General features: G+C 38.1%; 1 protein-coding gene and 1 long non-coding RNA gene across 2 annotated transcripts in view; one reads left to right on the top strand and one right to left on the bottom strand.

The window, feature by feature from the left end:
- The first annotated feature begins 7,619 nt into the window (after positions 1-7,619).
- On the top strand, positions 7,620-11,309 carry LOC110312209 (vomeronasal type-1 receptor 4-like). Its single transcript, XM_085833020.1, has 2 exons — positions 7,620-7,832; positions 7,912-11,309. Exon 2 carries the CDS (start codon positions 9,641-9,643, stop codon positions 10,508-10,510), a length of 870 nt encoding a protein of 289 aa, XP_085689146.1. The 5' UTR covers positions 7,620-7,832; positions 7,912-9,640; the 3' UTR covers positions 10,511-11,309.
- A 5,452-nt stretch (positions 11,310-16,761) lies between these two features.
- The window catches only part of LOC147000493 (uncharacterized), a 5,706-nt gene continuing 2,159 nt past the window's right edge, over positions 16,762-20,308 (bottom strand). The window contains exon 3 of the long non-coding RNA XR_015045919.1: positions 16,762-20,116. This is a non-coding gene — a long non-coding RNA (uncharacterized LOC147000493). The remainder of the gene's footprint in view (positions 20,117-20,308) is intronic.

The following is a 20,308-nucleotide window of genomic DNA, read 5'->3' as shown; positions in this document are numbered from 1 at the left end:
GATCTTTGGCAGGGGAGCTAAAACCATCCAGTGGAAAAAAGACAGCATTTTCATCAAATGGTACTAGCACAACTGGCGGTTATTATATAGAAGAATGCGAATTGATCCATTTCTATCTCCTTGTACTAAGGTCAAATCTAAGTGGATCAAGGAACTCCACATAAAACTAGAGACACTGAAACTTATAGAGGAGAAAGTAGGGGAAAGCTTCGAAGATATGGGTACAGGGGGAAAATTCCTGAATAGAACAGCAATGACTTGTGCTGTAAGATGGAGAATCGACAAACGGGACCTCATAGAATTGCAAAGTTTCTGTAAGGCAAAAGACACCGTTAATAAGACAAAAAGGCCACCAACAGATTAGGAAAGGATCTTTACCTATCCTAAATCAGATAGGGGACTAATATCCATTATATATAAAGAACTCAAGAAGGTGTACTCCAGATAATCACATAACCCCATTAAAAAATGTGCATCATTTCTAAACAAAGAATTATCACCTGAGGAATACCGAATAGCTGAAAAGTACCTGAAAAAAGTGTACATCATCCTTAATCATCAGGGAAATGCAAATCAAAACAACCCTGAGATTCCACCTCACTCCACTCAAAATAGCTAATTTCAAAAATTCATGTGACAGCAGATGCTGGCGAGGATTTGGAGAAAGAGGAACACCCCTCCATTGTTGGTGGGATTGCAAGCTTGTGTCTGGCAGTTCCTCAGAAAATTGGACATAGTACTACCAGAGGATCCAGCAATACCTCTCCTGGTCATATATCCAGAAGATGTCCCAACCGGTAAGAAGGACACATGCTCCACTATGTTCATAGCAGCCTTATTTATAATAGACAGAAGCTGGAAAGAACCCAAATGCCCCTCAACAGAGGAATGGATACAGAAAATGTGTTACATTTACACAATGGAGTACTACTCAGCTATTAAAAAGAATGAATTTATGAAAGTCCTAGGCAAATGGATGGACCTGGATGGCATCTTCCTGAATGAGGTAACCCAATCACAAAGGAACTCACACAATATGTACTCACTGATAAGTGGATATTAGCCCAGAAACTTAGGATACCCAAGATATAAGATACAATTTGCTAAACGCATGAAACTCAAGAAGAATGAAGACCAAAGTGGGGACACTTTGCCCCTTCTTAGAATTGGGAACAAAACACCCATGGAAGGAGTTACAGAAACAAAGTTTGGAGCTGTGACGAAAGGATGGATCATCTAGAGACTGTCATACCCGAGGATCCATCCCATAATCAGCCTCCAAACGCTGACACAATTGCAAATTCACTAGCAAGATTTTGCTGAAAGGACCCAGATATGTGATAATATGCCCCGGGGCCTAACAAACACAGAAGTGGATGCTCACAGTCAGCTATTGGATGGATCACAGGGCTCCCAATGGAGGAGCTAGAGAAAGTAACCAAGGAGCTAAAGGGATCTGCAACCCAATAGGTGGAACAACAAGATGAACTAACTAGTACCCCCCAGTACTCGTGTCTCTAGCTGCATGTGTATCAGAAGATGACCTAGTCAGCCATCAGTATAAGGAGAGGCCCATTGGCCATGCAAACTTTATCTGCCTCAGTACAGGTGAATGCCAGAGCCAAGAAGTGGGTGTGGGTGTTTGGGTGAGTGCGTGGGGGAGTGTGTGTGGGACTTTTGGGATAGCATTGGAAATGTAAATGAAATAAATACCTAACAAATAAATTTTTAAAAAGGAAAAAAAGAACAAATGTCTCATTGCATTTTGTTCATATAAATTCAAACAGTGAATATCAGTTTCACCTGGGCTCTCTGCATATAGCAGAAAATTTATTCAAAGCTATACCTCATATTTAATTGCAAGTATGTGAAAAGTTACAAGTGTACTTTCTTAGAGTTCTACAAACTAACTGACCTGTTTCATTAAAACCTTGAAAATTGTTCTCTATCATAAGCCATTTCAATTCCTTTCTTGAAAATTAGAAAGACTTAGGCTATGTTTATCTCAGGCCTCTGACCAATCATGGTATGTCCATTGGATGGAGATTTCCAGACATTATAAAAAATTCCATAGAAAGGACAGAAGAGTTCTAAGCATCTTATGCCTTCTACCTAGACTTACAAACCACATAGAACTGATCTTCCACCTAGTCCTCTGGACCTCTTGGGCAGAGGTCCACTATAGAGTGATAACACAGAATTTATGCCCTTATTTGTGTACATTCTCCTTTTGCAAAATGGGTCTGGTAATGCAGGATGTAAACACTGACTTGAAAACTGCAGTGTTTTCTTTTGGTTTGGTTTGGTTTGGTTTGGTTTGGTTTGGTTTGGTTTGGTTTGGTTTGGTTTGGTTTGGTTTGGTTTGGTTTTTGTTTGTTTGTTTGTTTGTTTGTTTGTTTGTTTTTGGTTTTTTTAGATTTTAGCTCCAGTTAAAACAGTGACTTCACACCCAGGGCCTATGAACTCCCCTGATAAATGTCTCTATTGTGGTCAAAAGAACTCACCATAAACTTCTCATGAATAGATTTAGATGGATTCACAAATTTTTGGTTACTAATATAGATGCCATGCAAGTATTGTACTTCTACATGCAGTCTACTAAGTGTGCTGACAACATAGTTCAGTAAAATCATAAATGGTCAAAAATGTCAAGGACACTTAACCTGATGAAAACTTAATGATGACTTCTAGGATTGCAGAAGCCATCATTCAGCGGACATCCAACTCTGCTTATAGTTGACTTTTTCACTGTCCTGGAATCAAAGTATTGTATTTTCAGAAATAATGTCTTTCTTCTTCTTTTAATCATCAACTATGGCACCAATAGTCAAGGTGACATTGGGGAGTAAATGAGCTCAAGCAGGCATTGTAATTTTCACTACCAATCACTTAAGAGAACTTTGACTAGGTGTACATTCCTATTCACACACACATTCTTTACTTACAAATTTCATACTTTTCACATGCTTTTCCAATCTTGTGAAACACTCAAGGCTCATAAATATTTTGCAAGAGATCACAGGATTGTTGTCTTCTCTAATCAATTACCAGTGTGTCTTAGTATTCTACAGATAATACAGTACCAAAATAGAATACAAACAAGCATTAGCAAAGCATAAATAGTTTTTCTAACCTGCACCCATTGTTTTTCAAGACAGTAGTGCTGAGGAGAGCCATAAGGATAAAGAGTACTGAGACATATAGAACTGAATTTGACTTAAGATTATGTAAGGAAATAATAAATTTGTGGCCTGTTCTTAGAAACATAAACAGGGATAGTGTTCAAAAGGAAATTTTACATGCCTAAAGTCTATGTAAAAACACAGAAATTGCTGCAGCCTTCCTCAATTTCTAGAGAATAAATAGGAAAATTATGTTCTGACACCTCAGATACTTTTATAAAGACAAACAATATTGTTTTTCTTGAGCACACTGGCCAGTGAAGCAGGCTTCTCTGTTGAATAGTAAACATGTAACTGTTTTTATAGGTGACGTAATAATAAAAATGAGACTTGTACTACAAATTGTATTCAAGTTCTCACCTATCTTTTGTCAATTGGATTTCTTCCTTATGATTGCCATTAATCAAGAGAGGCAAAATGGTCAATCAATCTCAATTAAGCCTTCTGAATTTACTCCTATTTCCCATCAGCCATCCATCTGCCTTATTGTGGATTGTTTCTATGTCTGTGGGGCCACTGCTTATCTCTGCAGATGGCTTTAAAGAAGATGTCTCTTACTGAAAAACAGTTTTGGCAAAGAACAGAATGTTGACATTTTAAAGCTTTTGAACTTGCTGCTACACAAAGCTCCTTAGTTCTAGCAAGATAACAAGCAACATAGTTGTCAGTACAATTTTAGCATATATGTATCAGATCAGAACAGAACACAAACAAACCCCAGAAACACCCTATCTTTCCTCACCCCTCTCCACCTTTAGGAGTAGATTACCTTCCTTTGTATTAATGGTCAGAATTGAGCTGTATCTCCTATTACATAATCATTACTATCTGCACTGTTTCACTGTCTGATATATATTACTGGATTCTCAGGCTTTATACTTTATGAAAGTTTTTTTTTTTACTGGTGATATTTTTTGCATTCTCTATCACTACAGCAGCACATGGGAATAGACATAGAGACTTATAGGTAGATATTACAAAGAGTATGAAACCTTGGAACACTCAGCCGTGAATAAAGCGCCTTCAACAAATCCCAGCCCTCAGTGTTGACAACATTTTCTGGAAGAGAAAGCAAAAAGAGTGTAAGATCCAAAGAGGATGGAGGACACAAAGAAAACAAGACCCTCTAAAGCAACATGGTCAAAGCTCATACAAACTCACAGACAATGTGGCAGCATGCACATGGTCTGCATGGGTCTGCAACACGTCCTTTGCATGAATACTGTGACTTTCAGTTTAGTGTTTTTATTTAATCTTGAGTGTGTCATTGAGTGTGTATTAGATTCTATTCCTTTTCCTTTGCTTATTCCCTTCTGTTTGCTTACTTTGTACAACTTCAATGTGTTAGTTTTCTATAGAACTTTTATTATAGTTAATATTATATTTTATTGTTAATTCCTTAGAAATCTTGTGGTTTTCCAAATGGCGGACAGAGAGAGAGTGTTATGTGAATGTGACAGGAAATAGGGAAGAACTGGGAGGAAAAGAGAGAGTGAATCAAGATACATTACCTGAGAAATAAATCTATTTGAAAAAAGGAAAAAAGAGAATGCAGAATATCTTTTCACTTTAAAGCAGTGGTTATCAACCTATTAGTCAAGACACTTCTGGGGTGTAAAAGGCTGTGTACACAGGGATCTCATATCAGATATTATATGTACCAGATATTAAATTACTGTTCATAACTGTAGCAAAATTATAATTTTAAACTTGCAATAAAAATGAATTTATGGTTGGGGACACCACATGAATGGCAATAAATGGTTGAAGCAATAGGAAGTTTGAAAACCACCACTTAGAAGTTTTAAAAAATTCTTCCTATCACTGAAGATTCTTTTTTGTTATTGTTATTGTTATTTTGTTTGGTTTTGTTTTTTGGGTTTTTGGTTTTGTTTAGTTTTGTTGTTGTTTTTAATTTATTTTTTATTGGATATATTCTTTATTTACATTTTAAATGTTCTCCCATTTCCTGGTTTCCCCTCCAAAAAACACCCTCCTACTACCCCCTCCGACCTCCCCCTGCTCACCCACCTACCCACCCACCCACTCCTACTTCCTGGCCCTGGCATTCCCTCATACTGGGGCATAGATCCTTCATAGAACAAAGGGCCTCTCCTCCCATTGATGACCAACTAGGCCCCTCTGTTGCATATGAAGCTGGAGCCATTAGTCCCACCATTTATAATCTTTGGTTGGTGTTTTAGTCCCTGGGAGCTCTCAGGTTACTGGCTAGTTCATATTGTTGTTCCTCCTATGAGGCTACAATCCCCTTCAGCTCCTTGGGTCTTTTCTCTATCTCCTTCATTGGGGATCCTATGCTCAGTCAATGAATGGCTGTGAGCATCGTCTGTATTTGTGAGGCACTGGCAGAGCCTCTTAGGAGAGAGCGATATCAGGCTCCTGTCAGCAAGCACTTGTTGGCATCCACAACAGTGTCTGGGTTTGGTGACTGTAAATAGGATGGTGATTCTTTTAATTATTATTTTTTTAATTTTTATCGGATATTTTCTTATTTACATTTCAAATGTCATCCCCTTTCCCACCCACCCTCCAAGAAACGCCACATCCCACCTCTTCTCTCCCTACTTCTATGAGGGTGTTCTCCTTTCTTAGAAGGACCAAAGCTCCCACATGTTGGTCTTCCTTCTTTGTGAGTTTCATTTGGTTTGTGAATTCTATCTTGGGTATTCAGAGCTTTTGAGCTAATATCCACTTATCAGTGAATACATAACATGTATGTTCTTTGGTGACTGGGTTACCTCACTCAGGATTATACTTACTACTTGCATCCATTTGCCTATGAATTTCATAGTTTTTAATAGCTGAGACGTACTCAATTGTGTAAATGTACCCCATTTTCTGTATCCAATCCTCTGTTGAAGGACATCTGGATTCTTTCCAGCTCCTGGCTATTAGGAACCTAGTGGAGTACATGTCCTCAATTCTCCTAATTATTATTTTACATGCTTGAGAATTTTAATGGATGTACATTTTGTACATAACTCAGCACTCTTTCATTAAAGTCTTATATTTCTACCCATAAAAGAAGTGAAAGGACAACTTGATATGGTCATTTTCCTACTTTCCTGAAAATTCAGAAGCTTTTTCAGAGGTTAGCACACAAGTGAACTTTACCCATTGTAGTCACTTTCTTCTTTAATATTCATGTTTTTCTGGCAGATATATGAGCTTCTGTTCTTTACTGTATTACCCAGAACAAAGTAAATGCAATGGTCACCACAACCTACAATATTGTCCCTAATGTGCTGCTTTCAAGAATTGCAACACGTATTTTGGGGAATCTGCTGCTTTATTGACATCCCTCTATTCCTGGGGCAGACAAGATTCTTCATAGAGGGTGCCATCCCATGCCACTTAGAGGAAAACTGCTGTCCTGATATCCCAACTAAAAATGCTTCATGTTCAATAGCTCAGATTAATTGCTGATCAGTTTTTTCAGGGAACATGCAACTAACACTACAGCATGAAGTGACACCATCCAATATAGCACAGGCATAGATAGCTACATCTACATGGCTACCTCTATCTGTTATTTCACCATGTAGCTTCTAAAATGAAGCAGGTCATCATCTATCAAGATGCCAATTATTGTTGCTAATAATTCCTGAAAGCATGTAAATGTATATTCACCACAGATAGAGTATCAATAATAAATGAAGAAAATAGCATCAGTCACATCTAGTTTACAAGTCCAATAGGATCAGTGTGATTTCTTTCAAGAACCCAAAAGAAGAGTTATATTACCCTGCTCCATCATCTTGGAAGATGTACTTTCAGAAAATTCTGTTCTTGTATGGAAAACATTGTTTCCTTCCTGTTACTGATATCAACCAGTACTGATAAATGATGCTTTGTTCAGTTGTAAAAGTGAAATAAAGACAATTAACTTCAAAGACAGCATTTGATCTCAACATTTTCCAAGGTGAATGTATATTATTCACATCCTGTCCTGAAAACTTAAAAGACACAAATAATCTATTTCTATCACTGAATTTCTTCTCTAAAATTAATGAGACAGAGCTCTCATTTAAGGAATGGATAAACTGAATTTGGTTCCATGACACCTCAGGTAATCAGAAATGGATTAATGCACATGTGCCTTGGTCATGTTTGTAAGACATACCAAGGAATTTCATCAACCTTATCAGTCTGCAGGGACATGAGAATATAACAATAACAGCAAACTGCTACATTTCATTGAGATCATAGCAAAAAAAAGTTTTTGATGCAAGACACCTGGGGAAAAGATACTCAGAAAAGTTTTCCCCCGCTTCATGCAAAGTCGGGTACCCACTACTACTGAAGGTGAAATTTTAATTGCATGTCTGAAGGGAGGTGAGGTCACAGAATTATATGTCCATATCTCAGATACTGGCTTCCTCCCTCTAGTATATTTCAAGGTCTATAAGACCTTCACACTAAGATCAGCATCCTGGCAAGAGAAACAGCACTTTGAATGCATCCAGTGGAGTCTGTGAGTCAGAGTCCATAAAGAAAACCCATCGGAAGACTCTAGCTAAGCATAACTTCCATAAAACTCAGCTTGGAATTGAACTATGTCACATGACAACTAGCAATTGAAGAAGCATCTGAATCATGGGCTCAGGATACAAACAAAATGTACATGAGGTAATAAACACATAACACAGTCTCTGACATTCTTACATTCATGAGTCTTTCACTGAAATTTTTGTGATTTATTTCAAAGGATAATGAAACCTGGAATACAAGGTGCTGAAAACTACTTGATTTAACATCATTCTACTTCTTAGCCATGATCCTGAGAATCTTTCCTATAGATGATCTGACACTACAGTTTCAAGAGGTGTTCTTCAGACAGAGGGTAGAAGGTAAATAAACTATGAAATCCAAAGTTGACAACATAGCCAAAGGTAGATTGCTTGAAGAGAGTCTTAAATTTGAAACATGAGGCCACTGATGGAGAAAGAGACTTCATATTCTCTGAAAAGAGTGTAGTCTGCAATCATAATGTACTTTGTTCCCTCCTAAAGTATGCTCAGAAAATTTTCATAATAATAAGACCTATTGATTACCAATCTGAACACTGACAGTCAGATGTAGTCTATCTTGTTTTCACATATGTTCAGATTCTACCTTTGAACAGAAATATATAAATATTGGATGAATTTGACTGTTGAGTATATGATGATGTGAAGGAGTAAATTGAGTTTCTTCACATGTTAAAATATAGCTATGAACCTGATGAATTATCCAAGGAATGCTATAGTTTATTTATTTTTTTAATTGTAGGAGGTTGAAGGTGGAAATTTACTCTATTTATTTTGTGTGTGTGTGTGTGTGTGTGTGTTTAAGCATGAAGGCACAACTGTGCATCACATATGTTCCTGGAATGTTCAATGGCCAGAAGAAGATCTTGGAACCTGAAAACTAGATATATAGTTGTTTGTAAGCTACCATTTGTACTGAGAACTAAACCCAGGTTCTCTAAATGAGCAGCCAGTGCTCTTAAATACTGACCTATCTCTCTAGCCACAAGTTCTTCATTGGTTAAAAAGCACAAAACATGATGCTGACAAAAGGCAGTGGGTACACATCATGCTGGAGTTAAATGGCTTGCAAAACTTACAATCCTGTACAGAGATCACTGTTTCAGGTACCAGTTAGCACTGAATTTTATCATCAGGTCCACAGTCATAATGTTGTGATCCACACCCTTTTACCTTGTCCTTACTTTGTTTCTGAAATATAATATATGGTGTGAGAATATTATTAGTTTCTCTTATGCTATCATTTTATTTCCTTTACTATCATGAGTATAAATAAACTACTAGGCTGCATAGAAAATTTGGAACATTTTCATGGTTTTATGTGCTTCTCCTGAGACTGTAATTCCTGCTGTACATTAAAATTCCCAGGGTTCACTAGAATATTTCATCCTGCAAAAATCATGTACAGAAACATGGAAATTTTGACTACAAAATTATACCACATCAGTAATTTCAAAATATAAAATATATAATTCACATAAAATATATGAGGCTGTTGAATTTACAAATATATTTGAATGATTTTTCAGGTAGTTGTGGATCCCAATAGCCTATCTGTCAATTTTGTGCACTTAAAGTCCTCACTTTCAAAAATAACAAAGCATGGATGTATGAATACTTGACTTACAGGAGCTTATCTTATTTTTCCTCATCTGCTTATCTGAAACTAGAGCAGAAGTTTCTGCTCATATGAATAATGACTAAATGGTATACACATCATTCAAAACTAGGAATGATACATGATACACTCTGAAATTATAATGAAGTTTTTTGAATCCCTGTAAATAATCAAGGAAGCCTTCTGCATAAGCCTAATTATAAATATAGAATATAGGAAATAGTATAGTGCATACAGCCTGTGTTTCGTCTTCCCATGTCAGAACTCTTAAGACCACAAATTTTGAAAACATGGAAAACAGTGACATTGTAATAAGTGTGATCTTCTTATCACAGACTGTAGTTGGGATCCTGGGCAACTCCTTCTTAGTCTACCATTATCTGATGCTTTACTACATGGGGTGCAGACTAAAGTTCACAGACTGGATTCTGCAGCACTTGATTGTAGCCAACTTCTTAACTCTACTGTGTAAAGGAATTCCCCATACTGTGTCTGCCTTTGGGTTGAAAAACTTCCTCGATGACATTGGTTGCAAACTGATCTTCTATCTTCACAGAATAGGGAGGGGTGTTTCCATTAGCAGCACCTGCTTTCTGAGTGTCTTCCAGGCCATCACCCTCAGTCCAAGTGCTTCCAGGTGGACACAGCTTAAAGCCAAGTCTCCCAGTTACATTGCTTCTTGTGTGTACATGAGCTGGGCCCTGTCATTCTTAGTAAATATAGCTTTTCCCATGTACATGAGAGCAAGACAAAACAATAGGAACATTACACGCCTAAGGGTGTACGATATCTGTTCTACTGTTCATCATGACGAGGTCTGTGACATTATCAGTGCAGTATTACTCTCTATTCCTGATGTGGTGTTCATGGTGCTGATGCTTTGGTCCAGTGGCTACATGGTTTGTATTCTTTACAGACATAAGCAGAGGATGAAGCATATTCATAGGAGTACCTTTTCATTCAGGTCCTCTGCTGAGTTCAGAGCCACAAAGAGCATTCTGCTCTTGGTGAGCACCTTTGTCTTTTTTTACACAATTTCTTGCCTCTTCCAAATTAATATGGCTCTTTTCCATAACCCAACCTCATTATGGGTGAACATGGCTTCAGTAGTTACTGCATGTTTCCCAACTGTGAGTCCCTTTCTGGTGATCTCCAGTTAACTCTGTGAGCCTTCACTCTGTTATGCTTGTGCAGGAAACAAAATATCCTACTGATATCAGTAACATCAAGATTGTATGGTTTGAATAATGTTATGTATTTTATACAATTACATATACATACTCAATCATGTCACAAAAGCAAGTGGTGGGTATTCATGAACTAACCTGTAAAAATACAAATAGTGAATGTATTATGAAGTGTATTTTTCCATATCTTATATTTTGTCACGTAAACAATACTAATCAACTTTTATAAATAATGTCATACTTTGTAAAACAATGCTTTGGTTTACAATATATTTTGATATTATTTATCTTCCCTTTTACAACAGCAACAGGCTAAATGTTATTGGATAATTTTTTCTCTAACACTATTCCAGATTTATTGAAGTATGATTGAAACTGAAATTTCATTTTTATATTATATTATATCTTGTGATCATTTCCTACATATATATGGTTATATGATATATATATATGGATATGGATATACATATGTTCATATATGCAATGAATATTTGATTACTATAATCAAATTATGTGACATTATTCACTGAGTAGTTTTGCGTCAACAACACAGCTAGAGTAATTTGGAAAAAGTGAACCTCAATTAAGAAAATACCACCAACAGATTGTCCTATGGTCTGTCTATCAGGCATTTTCTTGATTAATGTGTGACATAAGAAGGTCCTGCTCGGCCGGGCGTGGTGGTGCACGCCTTAAATCCCAGCACTCGGGAGGCAGAGGCAGGCAGATTTCTGAGTTCGAGGCCAGCCTGGTCTACAAAGTGAGTGCCAGGACAGCCAGGGCTACACAGAGAAACCCTGTCTCAAAAAACAAAAAAAAACAAAAAAACAAAAAAAACAAAAAACAAAAAAAAACAAGAAGGTCCTGCTCTCAGTGAATAATGTAATCCCTTAGGAGTTAGTATTTGTGGGTATAAGAAAGCAAGTTGGGCAAGCCAGGGGGGGAAAGACTGTAAACCTGTTTCCTCCATGGATTCTGCTTCAATCCTTTGCTTTAGTTTACTGCCTTGAGTCCCTTGACCTTCCTACCATCAGTAATACAATATTGCTTGAAAGTGTAAGATAAACATGAATCCTTTCCTAACCAAACTGATATTTTTTTAAATTTTTATTAATTCTTTGAGAATCCCATACAATGTATCTTGGTCATATTCACCCCAACTCCTCCTGCAAACTCCTCCAAAATCCACCACATGTCTTTTCATGTTTTAATCTGTGATATGCAACTTAATGTGTGTCAACTATTCTATATGGGATCAGTCCTTGCATGAGTTGTTTTATTTACTTCTTGTGAAAGCAGAAACAGCCATGAAGTAGTTTGTCTCTGTATTACAGATAGCCACCATCCCAGAGCTGTGAAATGTTGGACAAAATGGTGCCAAATAATTTAGTTAATGGCCCAGTTGAAACTCAAGGGCAGTTAGCTTCCCAAGCTCAGCCATTACCACTGGCCACAGAGAGAATTACTCTGACAGCACTTCAGGAAGGGCCCAGCATGGTGGTGTGCCTATAACCCAATTCAGCAGGTCAGAAGCAGAAGTTACAACAACTCCAGGCCAATCTGGGTATCTCTCTCTCTCTCTCTCTCTCTCTCTCTCTCTCTCTCTCTCTCTCTCTCTCTCTCCCTCTCCGTCTCTGTCTGTCTCTGTCTCTGTCTCTGTCTCTCTGTCTCTCTGTCTCTCTGTCTCTCTGTCTCTCTCTCTGTCTCTCTCTCTCTCTCTCTCTCTCTCTCTCTCTCTCTCTCTCTCTCTCTCTCTCTATCTCTCCTAAGAAAGAAGACAGTTTGAAAAGGACTCTTGGGAATGTTCTTTATGTCAGTGTGACACATTTTAGGAGATCCTATTTTTTTTATAGATTTAGGATATGTAATTTTAGTTCACATACTCATATAATTATAGATAAACTACTCAACCACAAACTGCATTTTTTTTACTTTTCTTCTCCTATATCTTTTTATTACATATTTTCTTCATTTACATTTCAAATGCTATCCCCAAAGCCCCCTATAAACTCCCACCACCCTGCACCCCAGCCCACCCACTCCTGCTTCCTGACCCTGACAATCCCCTGTACTATGATCTTCCCAAGACCAAGGGCCTTTCCTCCCATTGATGGCCAACTAGGCCATCCTTTGCTACATATGCAACTAGAGACACAGCTCTGGGGGGTAATGATTAGTTCATCTCATTGTTCCTTTTATAGGGGTGCAGACCTGTTTAGCTCATTGGGTACTTGCTCAAGCTTCTTCATTAGAGGTCCTGTGTTCCATCCAACAGATGACTGTGAGCATCCACTTCTGTATTGGCCAGGCATTGGCATAGACTCACAAGACAGAGTTAAATCAGGGTCCTATCAGCAAAATCATCCTGGATTATGCAATAGTGTCTGGTTTGGAGGTTGTATATGGGATGGATCCCTTGGTGGTGCATTTTCTGGATGGTCTTTCTTTCCCTCTTAGCTCTGAACTTTGCCTCTGTAACTCCTTCCTTGGGTATTTTGTTCCCCATTCTAAGAAGGAACAAAGTATTCACCAAAGTATCCATTTTGGTCTTCCTTCTTCTTGAGGATCATGTGTTTTGCAAATAGTGTCTTGGATATTCTAAGTTTCTGGGATAATATCCCCTTATCAGTGAGTGCATTACATGTGTGTTCTTTTGTGATTGGGTTACCTCACTCAGAAATGATATTCTCCAGATGCATCTATTTGCCTAAGAATTTCATGAATTCACTGTTTTTAATACGTGAGTAGTACTCCATTGTGTAAAAGTACCACATTTTCTGTATCCATTCCTCTCTTGAGGGACATCTGGGTTCTTTCTAGCTTCTGGATATTATAAATAAGGCTGCTATGAACATAGTGGAGCATGTATCCTTATTATAAGTTGAAACAGCTTCTGGGTATATGCCCAGGAGAGGAATTTCTGGATCTTCAGGTAGTACTATGTCAAATTTTCGAATGAACCTCCAGACTGATATCCAGAGTGGTTGTGCCAGCTTGCAATCCCACCAGCAATGGAGGAGTGTCCCTTTTTCTCCACATCCTCGCCAGCATCTGCTGTCACCTGAGTTTTGGACCTTAGCCATTCTTACTGGTGTGAGGTGGAATCTCAGGGTTATTTTGATTTGCATTTTCCCTGATGATTAAGGATCTTGAACATTTTTTCAGGTGTTTCTCAGCCATCAGTATTCCTCAGTTGAGAATTCTTTGTTTAGCTCTGTACCACATTTTTTAATAGGGTTATTTGATTTCTGGAATCCAACTTACTGAATTCTTCATGTATATATTGGATATTAGTCCCCTATCAGATTTAGGATTGCTAAAGATCCTTTCCCAATCTGTTGGTGGCCTTTTTGTCTTATTGACAGTGTCTTTTGCCTTACAGAAGCTTTGCAATTTTATGTGGTCCCATTTGTGGATTCTCGATCTTACAGTGCAAGCCATTGCTGTTCTATTCAAGAATTTTTCCTCTGTGCCCATATCTTTGAGGCTCTACCCTACTTTCACCTCTATAAGTTTCAGTGTCTCTGGTTTTATGTGGAGTTCCTTGATCCACGGAGACTTGACTTTAGTACAAGGAGATAAGAATGGATCAATTTGCATTCTTCTACAACAAAACTGTCAGTGAATCCAGCACCATTTGTTGAAAATGCTGTCTTTTTGCTACTGCATGATCAAGTGACAATAGCTGTGTGGGTTCATTTGTGGATCTTTAGTTCTATTCCTTTGATCGACCTGTCTGTAGCTGTACCAGTACACTTCCTTAGTTAGAGTCACACCAAGGTATTTTATACTATTTGTGAATATTGTGAAGGGTGTTGTTTCCCTAATTTCTTTCTCCGCCTATTTATTCTTTGTATAGAGAAAGGCCACTGATTTGTTTGAGTTAATTTTATATCCAGGTACTGCACTGAAGCTGTTTATCAGGTTTAGGAGTTCTCTGGTGGAATTTTTAGGATCACTTATATATACAATCATATCATCTGCAAAGAGTGATATTTTGACTTTTTCCTTTCCAGTTTGTATCCCCTTGATCTTCTTTTGTTGTCGAATTGTTCTGGCTAAGATTTCAAATACTATACTGAATAGGTAGGGAGAAAGTAGGCAGCCTTGTCTAGTCCCTGATTTTAGTAGGATTGCTTCCAGCTTCTCTCAATTTAGTTTGATGTTGGCTAATGGTTTTATTTTGTTTAGTTATGGGCCTTGAATTCCTGATCTGTCCAAGACTTTTATCATGAATGGGTGTTGGATTTTTTCAAATGTATCTAACGAGATGGTCATGTGGTTTTTGTCTTTGAGTTTGTTTATATAGTGGATTATGTTGATGGATTTCTATATATTTAACCATCCCTGCATCCTTGGAATGAAGCCTACTTGATCATGATGGACAATTGTTTTGATGTGTTCTTGGATTCCGTTAGCGAGAATTTTATTGAGTAGTTTTTGCATCGATATTCATAAGGGAAATGGGACTGAAGTTCTCTATCATTGATAGGTCCTTCAGAGTAATTGTGACTTCATAAAATGAATTGGGTAGAGTACCTTCTGTTTCTATTTTCTGGAATAGATTGAGGAGAAGTGGAATTGGACTTCTTTGAAAGTCTGATAAAATTCTGGACTAAACCCATCTGGTCCTGGGCTTTTGTTGTTGTTGTTGTTGTTGTTGTTGTTGTTGTTGTTGTTGTTGTTGTTGTTGTTGTTGTGAGACTATATATGACTGCTTCTATTTTTTTAGGGGACATGGGACAGTTTAGATCATTAACCTGATCCTGATTTTAATTTGGTACCAGGTATCTGTCTAGAAATTTGTCCATTTCGTGCAGGTTTTCCAGTTTTGTTGAGTATAGCCCTTTGTCGTAGGATCTGATGGTGTTTTGGATTTTCTCAGGATCTGTTATTATGTCTCCTTTTAGTTTCTGATTTTGTTAGTTAGGATACTGTCCCTGTGCCCTCTAGTGAGTCTGGCTAAAGGTTTATCTATCTTGTTGATTTTCTCAAAGGACCAGCTCCTGGTTTGGTTGATTCTTTGAATAGTTCTTTTTGTTTCCACTTGGTTGATTTCAGCCCTGAGTTTGATTATTTCCTGCCTTCTACTCCTCTTGGGTGAATTTGCTTCCTTTTGTTCTAAACCTTTTAGGTGTGCTGTCAAATTGCTAGTGGATGTTCTCTCTAGTTTCTTTTTGGAGGCACTCAGACCTATAAGTTTTCCTCTTAACACTACTTTCATTGTGTCCCATAAGTTTGGGTATGTTGTGGCTTCATTTTCATTAAATTCTAAAATGTCTTTAATTTCTTTCTTTATTTCTTCCTTGACTAAGGTATCACTGAGTAGAGTGTTGTTCAGCTTCCACATGAATGTTGGACTTTTATTATATATGTTGGTATTGAAGATCATCCTTAGTCTGTTGTGATCTGATAGGATGCATGGGATAATTTCAATATTTTTGTATCTGTTGAGGCCTATTTCGTGACCAATTATATGGTCGATTTTGGAAAAGGTGTCAAGAGGTGCTGAAAAGAAGGTATTTCTATTTGTTTTAGGATAAAATGTTCTGTAGACATTTATTAAATCTATTTCTTTCATAACTTCTGTTAGTTTCTATGTTTCTCTGTTTCATTTCTGTTTCCAGGATCTGTCCATTGATGAGAGTGTGGTATTGAAGTCTCCCACTATTATTGTGTGAGGTGCAATGTGTGCTTTGAGCTTTACTAAAGATTCTTCAATGAATGTGACTGCCCTTGCATTTGGCGCATAGTTATTCAGAATTGAGGGTTCATTTTGGAAGATTTTACTTTTGATGAGTATGAAGTGAACCTCCCTCTCTTTTTGATAACTTTGGGTTGGAGGTCAATAATATTTGATATTAGAATGGCTACTCCATATTGTTTCTTCAGACCATTTGCTTGGAAAACTGTTTTTCAGCCTTTTACCGTGAGGTAGTGTCTCTCTTTATCCCTGAGGTGGATTTCCTGTAAGTAGCAAAAAGTTGGATCCAGTTCATGTAGTCAGACTGTTAGTCTATGTCTTTTTATTTGGGAATTGAGTCCATTGATATTGACTCTAGCTGCATTTGTATCAAAAGATGGCCTAGTCGGCCATCACTGGAAAGAGAGGCCCATTGGACTTGCAAACTTTATATACCCAAATACAGGGGAACTCCAGGGCCAAAAAGTGGAAGTGGGGGGGGGGGGGAGGGTATGGGGGACTTTTGGTATAGCATTGATAATGTAAATGAGGAAAATACCTAATAAAAATATTTTAAAAGTCCATTGATATTAAGAGATATTAAAGAAAAGTAATCATTGCTTCCTATTATTTTTGTTGTTAGAGTTGGGATTCTGTTCCTGTGGCTGTCTTCTTTTAGGTTTGTTGAAGAATTACTTCCTTGCTTTAGCTAAGGTGTAGTTTCCATCCTTCTGTTGATGTTTTCCCATTATTATCCTCTGAAGGACTGGATTCATGGAAAGATAATGTGTGAATTTGGATTTCTCATGGAATACTTTGATTTCTCCTTCTATGGTAATTGAGAGTTTTCCTGGTATAGTAGCCTGAGCTGGCATTTGTGTTCTCTTAGGGTCTGTATAACATCTGTCCAGGATCTTCTGGCTTTCATAGTCTCTGGTAAGAAGTCTAGTGTAATTCTAATAGGTCTGCCTTTATATGTTACTTGACCTTTTTCCCTTACTGCTTTTAGTATTCTATCTTTATTTGGTGAAATTGTTGTTCGGCTTATTATGTGTTGGGAGGAATTTCTTTTCTGGTCCAGTCTATTTGGAGTTCTGAAGGCTTCTTGTATGTTCATGGACATCTCTTTCTTTATGTTAGGAAATTTTCTTCTATAATTTTGTTGAACATATTTACTGGCCCTTTAAGTTGAAAATCTTCCTTCTCATCTATATCTATTATCCATAGGTTTGGTCTTCTTATTGTATCCTGGATTTCCTTGATGTTTTAGTTTAGGATCCTTTTGCATTTCGTGTTTTCTTTGATTCTTGTACCCATGTTCTCTATGGAATTTTCTATACTTGATATTCTCTCATCTACCTCTTGGATTCTGTTGCTGATGCTTGCATCTATGGTTCCTGATATCTTTCCTAGGGTTTCTATCTCCAGAGTTGTCTCCTTTTGTGTTTTCTTCATTGTTTCTACTTCCATTTTTAGATCTTGGAAGGTTTTTGTTCAAATCCATTACCTGTTTGGTTGTGTTTTCCTATAGTTCTTTAAGGGATTTTTGTGTTTCCTCTTTAAGGACTTCTACCTATTTAGCAATGTTTTCCTGTAATTCTTTAAGAACGTCTACCTGTTTAGCAGTGTTCTCCTGTATTTCTTTAAGTGGGTTATTAATGCCATCCTTAAAATCCTCTATCAGCATCATGAGATATGATTTTTAGATCCAAATCTTGCTTTTCCGATATGTTGGGGTATCCAGGACTCACTGTGGTCCCAGTACTGGGTTCTGATGATGCCCAGTGGTCTTGGTTTCGGTTAGTAAGATTCTTTTGTGTGTGTGTGTGTGTGTGTGTGTGTATTAGCACCAAATCTTTTTTTCCAATTTTTATTAGGTATTTTCTTCATTTACATTTCAAATGCTATCCCGAAAGTCCCCTATACCCTCTCCCACCCCTGCTCCTCTACCCACCAACTCCCACTTCTTGGCTGTGGTGTTCCCCTGTACTTGAGCATATAAAGTTTGCAAGACCAAGGGTCCTCTCTTCCCAATGATGGCCAACTAGGCCATCTTCTGCTACATATGCAGCTAGAGACACGAGCTCTGGGGGTACTAGTTAGTTCATATTGTTGATCCACCTATAGGGTTGCAGACCCCTTCAGGTCCTTGGGTACTTTCTCTAGCTCCTCCATTGGGGACCCTGTGTTCCATCCAATAGATGACTGTGAGCATCCACTTCTGTGTTTGCCAGGCACTGGTACAAACTTTTAATAAGATTCTTATAGTTGCCTTTTGCCATCTGGTAATCTCTGGTGTTAGATGTTCTAGCTATCTCTGGCTGGAGCTTGTTCCTTCTGTGATTCTTTAGCCTCTGTAAGCACTCCTGGGAAACCAACTCTCTCTTGTGTCCCAGTGGTCAGAACACTCTCTGCAGGCAAGCTCTGCTCTTGCAGGGAAGGCACACAGAAGTTTGGAGCTCAGATCACCTCCTGATTCCTGTTTTCAGAGCCCTCCCTGGAGGCCGACTCTCCTCTGGCAGGGAAGGTGTCCATGGGTCTGTGTCTCAGCTCTGTCTTCTGTCAGTGATCTCCTGGTCCTAGGTGTGCTAGGGTGCCTGCAGTGTGGAGAGTCCTCTGGAGCCCTCAGCTGAGATCTTGCCAAAAATGGGGTTGGTGTGGTGCTGACCAGGATGAACCCCAGCAGCTGGTCAGGCAGGTGTCCTTTGTCCCTGTTCCTGCTAGCACAAGATCTTCTGGGGTTTTTGGAACTGATGTTGCGTTCCACTCACCAGTGATCTCCCGGTCCCAAGTGTGCTAGGGTTCCTGCAGCGTGAAGAGTCCTCTGGGTCTCCTACATCAAATTTCTTAATATTATACTAGAGCTATTTAATTTTTCATAGAATACATTATAATTGTCATCATTGGTATGATCATATGTGACCCACTCAATGTAAGACAGTCTGGCATTCAGAGTTTCACATTCAACCAGCAGGAAATATCCAACCAGCCTTAGTGTCTGTCTTTACAAAATTGTATATTTCTCCTTAAGTTATACATTGCTCTTTGGATAAACCTCAAGTTGGTTTTAAAAAGCAAATTTTACATGTGTCAAATATATTATCTGAATTTGGTCGAGAGTCTTCTGATGGTAGATTCATGGTTCACCAAAACCAAAAGGCTGATGTTTGGGATACATGTAGAAATAAAGGCAGAGGTGTTCATTAGCCACTTACAAGAAATATTAAAGACAGGAATATAAGGATAAAAGGCAGATAAGAGTGTATAAAAAGACACAATGGAGCCAGGAGATGGTGGCACATGCCTTTAATCCCAGCACTTGGGAGGCAGAGGCAGGTGGATTTCTGAGTTTAAGGCCAGCCCAGTCTACAAAGTGAGTTCCAGGACAGCCAGGGCTACACAGAGAAACCTTGTCTTGAAAAAACAAACAAACAAAAAAGACACGATGGTGCACACCAAGGTCAGGATGTGTTGGATAGCTTTCACCTAAGGTGAGGGTCTGGAAGAAAACCTTGCCATGTGTATATACTCCATCTGTGCCTGTGAGGTATGCAAATAATAGTACTGCTAGACCAGAACATAAACTCTAAGCATGAAACTTCAGGTAGCAATACCAAAACTATATACAATGAACTTTCAATTCCATCATGAAACCCCGCAAAACAGTACCCAGAATTTCTTTTTCATGTGATGTTTTTGAAATTCAAATTTGGATGTACACAGGAAAAATTAAGTTTATCAACATATATAGAACCCAACAAAGTAAAATAGAGACACCAACATACTTGGGAGTTTTTCTTTTAAGCTCCTTGCTGCTGGAGTCCACAGGGCTCATCTTAATAGCCTGAAAGGCACTGAGTATGCACGTTGGTACAACTGACACACCTCTGTCCACTCTGTAAATATAAATAATGAATATACATACAAATTCATGAAGTACATGTTTGACTCCAAATGCTGTCACTATCTGTGGGATTCCTTTGGAAACCATGATAAGGGTATTAGCTATGGTCAGGTCCTGAATCATTTTGTCTGTGGACTTGAACCTAAATCCAGTGACACACAGACAGACATAATGATAAAGAAAA

This window comes from Mus caroli, unplaced genomic scaffold (genome assembly GCF_978045245.1).
Source record: "Mus caroli unplaced genomic scaffold, Mus_caroli_1 scaffold_18, whole genome shotgun sequence".
Classification (NCBI taxonomy): Eukaryota; Metazoa; Chordata; class Mammalia; order Rodentia; family Muridae; genus Mus; species Mus caroli.
This window is presented reverse-complemented; position numbering and strand designations above follow the sequence as displayed.

Bases quoted from the DNA above. Each gene is read 5' to 3' on its own strand.
- LOC110312209 (XM_085833020.1), top strand. From the start codon at position 9,641: ATGGAAAACAGTGACATTGTAATAAGTGTGATCTTCTTATCACAGACT.